Source organism: Triplophysa rosa, unplaced genomic scaffold (assembly GCF_024868665.1).
Source record: "Triplophysa rosa unplaced genomic scaffold, Trosa_1v2 scaffold26_ERROPOS59660, whole genome shotgun sequence".
Taxonomy (NCBI): Eukaryota; Metazoa; Chordata; class Actinopteri; order Cypriniformes; family Nemacheilidae; genus Triplophysa; species Triplophysa rosa.
The window spans coordinates 4,830-14,511 of NW_026634284.1; the positions used below are offsets into that span (position 1 = coordinate 4,830).

At 35.3% G+C, this 9,682-nt stretch overlaps 1 protein-coding gene and 1 long non-coding RNA gene across 2 annotated transcripts; one reads left to right on the plus strand and one right to left on the minus strand.

Annotated features, from left to right (window-relative positions):
* Window positions 1-593: 593 nt before the first annotated feature.
* LOC130550250 (uncharacterized) lies at window positions 594-1,523 on the plus strand. The gene is made up of 3 exons (XR_008962374.1): window positions 594-699; window positions 875-977; window positions 1,484-1,523. It is a non-coding gene; the product is annotated as an uncharacterized LOC130550250 (long non-coding RNA).
* Window positions 1,524-6,395: 4,872 nt separating this feature from the next.
* LOC130550251 (uncharacterized) lies at window positions 6,396-7,723 on the minus strand. The gene is made up of 2 exons (XM_057327671.1): window positions 7,573-7,723; window positions 6,396-7,243 (listed from the first exon to the last, which is right to left on the minus strand). Exons 1-2 carry the CDS (start codon window positions 7,719-7,721, stop codon window positions 6,685-6,687), a joined length of 708 nt encoding a protein of 235 aa, XP_057183654.1. The 5' UTR covers window positions 7,722-7,723; the 3' UTR covers window positions 6,396-6,684.
* Window positions 7,724-9,682: the final 1,959 nt, after the last annotated feature.

The window sequence follows — 9,682 nt, forward strand, 5'->3', positions numbered from 1 at the left end:
ACTAACAAAGGAAGATAACGATGGGCAGGTGTGGGTAATGAGACACAGGTGGAAAGCTAAACGAGGAAACGAGATGGCGGGAACAGAGAGGAGGACTGGAGCCTTAGGTTTTATGTGGAGAGAGAGATCTTGACCCTTTCGGCCTTCCATACTCTCTCCACATAAAACCTAAGGCTTTGCCATGACTCTGCCACAAGACCAAGAATAGACATGACATGATGAGGCAGAGTCATGACAGTTTTAACTTTAACATAATTTATTGTATTTTCTATTTATTATTTATGATAAATTGAAGGTGTTAAATGCTACACATGATATTCCATATAAAACTGAAGTTAATTTTGATTTCATTAAACATTCTGTCACTCCAGAAAAACATACTTAAAAGCTACAGTAAAATTATTGGAGCAAACCTAGAAAATGGAAACCACTGGACACTTTTTGTAAGTAGGCCAAATACTTGACTAAGTGCAATAAAATATGCAATATAACAAGCTAATGCTTATGACTGACCATTTATGTTTTGCTCTCTGTCTCTGTAAATAAATAAGACACTTGAGGATTAATATGAGATGATTTTGTGTCCTAATCATCTGTTCTTATTTTGTAGTTTTGTGACCTAAAAAAACAAGCAATCACATACATGGATCCATTTGGTGAAGAAGAGGAAAAGAAAAATGACATTCTGATGAACTGGAGGTAGTCAATTTACAGTGTGTTTAAGTGTGTTTATGGCTCAGAGCTACACGATAAAATTGTTCTGCTAATGTTTTTGTATAATTGTGAAATGTTGCACACTATAATTGACCAAACATGACAAAACCACATATCAGCACTACAATTAGAATGTATGGCTAATAACTTTATTTTTCAGTTCTTTTGCCAAAGCTAAGGGCTGCTCCTTTAAATGGTCATGGACTGATGTGCCCCATCCACGACAGGAGGATGGACATTCCTGTGGTGTCCATGTGTTAATGGTAGGTCTATGTTTTTTCCCTCTTTTATCATTTTTTTAAAAAGTGGATGTAGTTTTACTTATGCATTATGTGAAAGATTTTAATGGGGTAATGGAATGGAATTTCAGATTATTATATTGTTTCCTATAGGTTAGTTTATAATGTTTGCAGTTTTTTTGTGCCAAAAAACGTCCAGTGTTTACAAAATTTTCATTTGTAAAAATTGTGATGTCATAATTATCCCTATTTCAAATTCGGGTGTTTCAGAAGAGTATAAAGGATAAACAATATTTTAAACTGGGGAGTTAGTTTTGAGTTCAGAAAATTGCAGTGTGTTCTATTCATTATTATGAGATTGAGAACTAATTATTTGCTAACCATCTTATCTACCCAGACCTTAATATGTTAGATGAACACCGGTATTCGCTTAACTTGTGACTTATCATTATGTTGTAGCTCAGAAGTGTATGCATTTTTATTCTCCATTTCATGACCGCTTTAAAAAGCTCTCTTCATTTGTATTTTAGTTTGCTCAGGCCCTGCTTGATGGCCAAATATTGGTGGAGGGATATACCTCAGTGGAAATACACCAACTGAGGGCACAATTCTGCTACACTCTGTTCAACTCTTTAGGTACTCACTTTTATAAAATAATTTCATTTGTCTTATAAGAAATGACTAATTTTATGTTTCCCCCTGCAGATAGAACTATAAAGTGTACAGTGTGCTGGGGTGTCCTAACGAAAGACAAGGTAATTAGAAGCATCCAATTGATGCTGCAATACATTTCAGAAACCCAAGCATTGTTTCATTTCAGGTATGCTGTCCCAAATGTGGTGTGCACAGCCATTCGAGATGCCAGCGAACACCTTGTGGCATCTGTGTGATCTGCAGTCGTAAGTTATTTCAATTCTAAGAACAAGCAGCTATTCAACACTGTGCACCGATGAAAATAGCAAGTAGTTCAAACTGCAATGAATAACAGAATGGAACATAAACGTTTAGATTTTTGTATTTCAAAGTAAATTTGCAGTTCTTAAAATGTATATTTTAAATCAGGGTTTCTGTGCATGTTAATGACATGCCTCACCTGTGTGTGGCTTAACAGTTTACAGTAGTGTTTCTGAAAAAGTCTTCCTAATATTCCAACTACTGAATGTGTCTGCCAGTACCTCTGTATACAGAGACTACCTGTTGTGTTTAACCAGAAAACACTGCACATGAGGCTGTTTATCTTTTTTGGAATACCATCACCTAAGATTGTGAAAACTAAAAACATTAGCAAAGAAATGATTGCTGTCATTAAAAACGTTCCCTCTTTAAAATGCAATGAGAAAAGGTATAAAGGAACAGTTCACCCACAAATGAAAATTCTGTCTTCATTTACTCACCCTCAAGATGTTCCAATTCTGTCTAAATTTCTTTTTTTGTTCTTGACCACCATTGACCACCATAGTAGGACAAATTACTTAAAGTGCACGTAACCTTGGTATTGTAAGTGTCCTAATAAGGTATTTTAGTCCCCAAAAACATGCTTAAATGCATCAAAGGTCAAAAAACGCTGCCATTTTCTCAAAATATGCATTAATTATCTCCGTATTTCTCAAAGATCCCTAAATGGTTCATTCAAATCAGTTCAAACTTTCCACTTCTCTAAACCCCTCCCTACCGCGAGCCCACTGTGCTCCAATTGGTCAGCAGGCTTACTTAGTTGTGATTGGTCTTTTTGCATACACTGCGTCAGAGCCGCATGTCTGAAATGACTACCGGAAGTGTTTGTGGGCAGGTCAGATCGTTTCTGTTTGGTGGGCAGGCAGGGATTATATAAATGTGTTTATTCGTGACATAGAGAAGTTACACTCAAAAGATTTGAAACCAAAACGACTTGTTCGGGCGGTTCGAAGTCGACTTTCTATTTTGAGAGACAATACCTTCATTTATCACAGACTATTTTGATTAACAACTTTGCAGATCGTTAACATTGAAGGAAAGCTACGTTACACTCTGCAATACTGGCAATTTTAGGATATCTAACATGCATTTTAAAAATGTTCTTCTGTTGAACACAAAATAAAATATTTTGAAGAATGTAGAACAGCAAACAGTTCAGGGGCACTTTTAACCATTGTCATTTTTCCTACTATGGTAGTTAATGGTGACCCAGAACTGTTTGGTTATAAGCATTCTTCCTAATATCTTTCTCTGTGTTCATCTGAACAAAGACATTTATACTGATCTCGAGGGTGTGTAAATGATGACAGAATTTTCATTTCTGGGTAAACTATCCCTTTAATACACTTTTACAATGAGTGCATAATTTGCAAGTTTAAAGTAAGAACTTTATTTTCAGGCATGCATAATTATTAGTTATTATAAAACAGTTCTTTTCTCAAATCTGATGGAAGTGCTGCAGTGTAATGGGAATAACGCATCATTCACACACACGTTCTGCTTCATTATTTCTCACTAATAACTTCACTGAAGCAACACAGCGCACATTTAAAAGACGTCATGGTTTGAAATTAGTAACGGATGTTTGTTTAACTGTTATGCTGGGCTGAAATTCATGGCGGAAGAAAGTAGTACCCCAGTTCCTTTAAAAACCTGAGTGTTTTAAAAGAGTGTAAAGACACTCCTACTCCAGAGATATTGCATTATTATTATTTCTCTTTTAAAAATACTTAAAAAAGTAAAACAAAACATTTAATATACACTGAAGTAAAGAAAATATCAAATGCGCATTATAAGGCATGCAATACTAGAAATTGCAACATTGAGGCATGACCAATGGGGAAACAATATGCTCTTTGGGTCAGCAGTTTGTCAAAAACAGGAAAAGAAGATCCAGTTTAACTGCAAAAGAATTGTTGACCCAAATGAGCATTTTGCGTTCCCATTGGTCACGCCTCAGTGTTGCAATTTCTAATATTTCATTAGCATAATTTTTTTATTTAAAATATTTTACTCATTATACCTGTAAAAGAAAGCCTGCTCAACAATTATGCATGCCTGAATATAAAGCAGTTTTCACTTCAAGCCTTTGTTAACCATTATATTTCACTTAAAAGTGATTACACAATTAAAAGTAGTAATTAAGATAGATGCTGCAGTTTTCGGATTAAATGGCGACTGAGAAGCACTTGAAGCATTTAACTCTACTTGAAAAAAATCAATCTTAGAGAAGGTGATTAGATATTAATTATATTCTGTATTGTGACATCAGAACTGCCAGAATGTTGAAGATATGTTGTGTATTACAGTATACAACAAATATTTACTTGTACAAAAGTTTTGATGTTTTCCTGTATCTTTGTTTTTTATGAAATTATTATGCTAATGCAATTATTCATGTGAATGCTTTAAATAGCAGGTGGAGAAGGAAATGTTATGTTTCCATATCTACAAAACCAAGAAAATAAGCACACAGATGAAAGCACAACACAAACTCCAGATGATAAGGATCGACAGGGAGGAGAGAAAAGGGAAACGTACAAAACAGACAAAGTCGAAGTAAAAAAAGACCAATCAAAGGGTAAAAACAGCAAGGCAAGTGATTCATCAAATAAGGAAAAGAAGCAAGACAGCAAGGAGGAAAGACAGCCACAAATGCCTGACATAGACGTTGATGCAGGTCATGAAAGTGAGGAGAGGCAAGTGTCGGTGCAGATTGTTCTCTGAATAACCCAGAAGATATTAAGGGCATTAAAGTTTTTGGACGCTTAGCCCTCACTGGCCAGAGAAAGACCCAGTATGTTGTCACAACAGAAGAAATTCAGCGCAGAATAGAAGGGGAGAACATGTCCTCTAATGTTTTTAGAGATCTGCTAGGAGTAAGTTTATAATCACATTGATATAATGGTTATTTTAAGAATAGTTATGTTTTATATGTATGTTTCACTATTGATTTCTCTTTTTCTTGTTTTAACACACTACTGTTTATTCTTAAGGGTCGCAGGAAAAATTTGCCAGAAACAGTCCTCAGCCTTCCCAAGAAAATGAAGACTAAGACAAGCATTTTTAGTGCTTTAACAGAGGGGGAGGCTTCAGAATTAGCCACTGGTCTAACCAAAAGCCTATGTCAAAATGTCAGTCCAGAATTGGTATGCAAGGACATAAGTGAACATAGTGCATTCGTGACCAGGTATAGTTCATTTGCTTAAAGTGATAAGTCACCCAACAATGAAAATTGTCCTCACTTACACTCCCTCAAACTGTTCCAAACCTGTGTGAAATTCTGTCTTCTGTCGAACATAAAAGATTTTGAAAACACTTGTTGGTGCCCACTGTCTGACTTGATATTTTTTCAATACTATGGAAGTCAGTGGTCACTGTCAGCTGTTACCAGCATTCTTCAAAATATATTTTTGTGCTCAACGGCAGAAAGAAACTCACACAGGTTTGGAACAGCTTGAGGCAGAGTGAGTGATGACAAAATGTTCATGATTGGTGAACTATTGCTTTAATGCACAGCTATGTTGCTACTCATGTTGACTTTGACTTAATTCTAACAGTTTTATCTTTGTTATTAAAGGACAACTCTTGCTAGTGTACGTGCCAACTTGCAAACAGGCCTGGACTCTACATCACCATTCAGTTTGTTAACCCACACATTTGGCCCACAGGCAGTTGATGGGGTGTTAGGTTTCATCATAGAAAGTTTAAAATGAAATGCAGTAGAAAAAACCTTCATGTTTCTACCGCTATCAACACCAAACTTTCTGTGAATGTTCAGGTTAAATCAGTAACCATTGTTTTCAGTTTTATCACTACAGAATACAGATTATTTCTACTTATAGTTCGTCTTTACAAGGCTTTCTCAATTGAGTATAAGTTTGATATTATGTGGGTCAACACGATCCTGTTTGTCTAAAAGGCTCTTGATAATTTAATAAAAACATGCTTAAAATTATTATCCATTTATTTGTTTACATCTGTAAAATGTGACCAATAATTAAAAATGTTTATTGACAAATTAACTATGGTTTATTCTTTTGAACATTTACATGAAACAGAGTCTTACATAAAGTAAAACTGTACTACCTCAAATGTTTAGAAGCTGTTTCTGCACTGCAAAGGTAATTGTAATAATTAATCTATGACATATTGCATCTAAAATATCACATTTATATTGACAATTACATTTTTCAAAATAAAAAATACATTAAAATTTCTTTATAGATTTTTGAAAACATTGTTTAGGAATGACCATCCAGTTAACCAAAAGGCAATACTACAACAACTTAACTCGATCCCAAATTTTCAAACAAGGTATTCTGCACTCAGTCCTCTATTTGTGTTCTTTGGATTTTCTTGCTTTTCTTGTTTTTATTCTTCTTTTAAACCCTTCTGAATTTGTGTTAGAAATGCAGATTTTCTTTGATGCTGATAATTTTTCAGTCTTTTTCCCGTGTTTTGCATTGCGTGGGAAGAGTGGCCGTATTTTCTTTGAAGTGTCATTGGTACAGTGTCTTTTTAACCGAAGACTTCTGTCTTCTTGGTGCACGTTAACATGAAGATCATTTATTTGCAGCTTGATGTGCTCTGGAACGGTCTGCCATATTTTGACTATTTCAAGAACGTCCTCTAGTTTCTGGAAGTCTGAACTGCTGTCTTGTTGCATGAAATCCAAATCAGCAGTGTCAGTTTGATTGACAGAACAGCACTTTTTTTCATTAATGGTCATGCCAAACAGCTGTTGTGCTAGAATAAGGCAGGGACAAATACTATGTTATGAGAATGTACAACAGGTACAAGAAAAGGCTTTCAAAGATGCATGGTATGTTCCTCTCCCACAAAGGCTTTCCACACTGATTTCCATTTTTTCGTCACCACAGAGATTGAAGTGACCTTTGTCTTGTAAAGTTTTTGCATGAGCTTCTAGCTGAAGAGCAAAATCAGGGAATGAATCACTATCCTTATCTTTGACTACATCTAGCAACTCCAAATGTTTGCATACTTGACCTCTCACACCAACAGGGCAACTACAGAAGCACTCTGCAGAGCAGGTCCTGTAGGAAAGTGAAGGGTCTTGTTCGGATGGTACATTGTATGCGTCTGATGATTCGCTTGTGATGAGGTTAGGCCAGCCTTTTTCCATCATTCCTGTGGCTTTGTTAAATGTTTCCTCCAATGTCATGGCAATGGAGTTTGGCATTCTTCCAACTGACTGCAAGTGTTTTATGATCTGAAAGTAAGTCTCTGTCTTGCAAAGCAGGCCATCAAGCAAGTCATCCAATCGTCGATTTCTTATTCCAGATAATAATTGGTATTTCAGTCGATGGAAAAATCTAAATAAAAGAAAAAATGATAGTATTAAAATAAATGCACAATTTTATGGGAAAAAGTGACCATATTGGGTTAAGGGTAAAACACAAACTAGACCATTTCGACTGATCTAAAAATGACCATAGGACTATGTGACCATAACAGAAGTAAAATATTACCAATTTAATTTTATTTGTTAACATCAGAGTAATTTCTATGTTCCATGTTTATGTGCATATTTATTTAGCATGTGTACTTTTACAGTAGTGTATCAACTGCACACAATTTTATTTTCTTGTACTGTATATATAATATATTTTATTTAACTTAAGTATTTTCTGACAGAAATTACCTTTCTATTAAATTGTTTGTCTCTGAATTCCCATGGTTATAACAACGTCCATAATCAGCCCATCTATTACTTATTGGTTCCCAGTGCCTCTTGAAGTACTTGCAAACGTCTTGATAGTGAGAAAAGTCATTCAGAAATTCCTTAGCCATTCTGTCAAAATCAGTCTTCTGCAATAAACAAAAATAAGTATTATAAGTCTACAAGCAAAAAAGAGCACAACATAAAACCTTAAATTAAATACAAATTTAATGCCTGAAATGCAAAAGTAAAAAAACTAATTTACCTGAAAATTACCATGACCATGATCATCTCTCACAAGCAATGTGAAAAGTGGAAAGGAATACTGATTTACACAATGTGTGGCATCAAAGAACACAATGTTACTCCCATGGTCCTGTATGTCTTTTCTCATTAACTCTGTTTGAAGAACAATAATAAGGTCATGATCCTTCCCCAGAGGCTGATAAAATATGACATCATCTTTGAAAGGACCGGTTAATAACAGTTTGTCTGTACTCTTACAGTCATCTTTATCAAGGTGTTTCCCTCGAAGCAGAGTAGTACGGATATTATGTATGTCTTCTGGGGTAACAAAATATTCTCTGGAATGATAATTAGCTTCTCCTTGAGCTCTCGACCACTCATTAGCTTGAAGAAGGATAACATCTGGTTTTACTCCTAATGTGATCCACTTCTTGATCTGATCCACCAGCTGAGGGTGAATCTGCTGAAAATGGCCATCTTCTTCAGAAGAATCGTGTCCATTGTGCTGGGTAAATATCCTCTGCACGACAACTTTGTGACCTTTCAATCATTTCTTACTTTAAAAGAGATGTAGGCTTTACACCCGACAACTCTGTGACTTCTTTTAAAAACATCTCCAGATCTTCTGCAATGGAATATGTAATATCCTCTTTTTAGATCTTGCAAACTAGAACAATTTGTGGTCCTGAATGATTTTTTGTGTTCTTTGTTCCTTATTTCTGTGATGAAGTTCTCTTCTGGCTCATCCTGTTTAAAAACATGCACCTTGATTTTTATGTTTTTCAGTCTTGTTTTCCTCCTCTCTTCATTTTCTACAGTCTTTTTGATGAACTCCTCCATCATGGAATATTGCTGAACTGTAGATAAAGAAAAAGGTACTTTGTTAACAAACAAACTCATACATTTTAACTGAGTAAAGGCTGAAAATTAGCCGATTCATTGATTCTGTAAATGATTATGATGGTCCTGGATCAACATTACATTGTAAATGATTATGACGGTCCTGGATCAACATTAGACTGTAAATGATTATGACGGTCCTGGATCAACATTACATTGTAAATGATTATGACGGTCCTGGATCAACATTAGACAATAAATGATTATGACGGTCCAGGATCAACATTAGACAATAAATGATTATGACGGTCCAGGATCAACATTACATTGTAAATGATTATGACGGTCCAGGATCAACATTACACTATAAATGATTATGACGGTCCAGGATCAACATTACATTGTAAATGATTATGACGGTCCAGGATCAACATTACATTGTAAATGATTATGACGGTCCTGGATCAACATTAGACTGTAAATGATTATGACGGTCCTGGATCAACATTAGACTGTAAATGATTATGACGGTCCAGGATCAACATTACACTGTAAATGATTATGACGGTCCTGGATCAACATTAGACTGTAAATGATTATGACGGTCCTGGATCAACATTAGACTGTAAATGATTATGACGGTCCTGGATCAACATTAGACTGTAAATGATTATGACGGTCCTGGATCAACATTAGACTGTAAATGATTATGACGGTCCTGGATCAACATTAGACTGTAAATGATTATGACGGTCCTGGATCAACATTAGACTGTAAATGATTATGACGGTCCTGGATCAACATTACACTGTAAATGATTATGACGGTCCAGGATCAACATTACATTGTAAATGATTATGACGGTCCTGGATCAACATTACATTGTAAATGATTATGACGGTCCTGGATCAACATTAGACTGTAAATGTTTATGACGGTCCAGGATCAACATTACATTGTAAATGATTATGACGGTCCTGGATCAACATTACATTGTAAATGATTA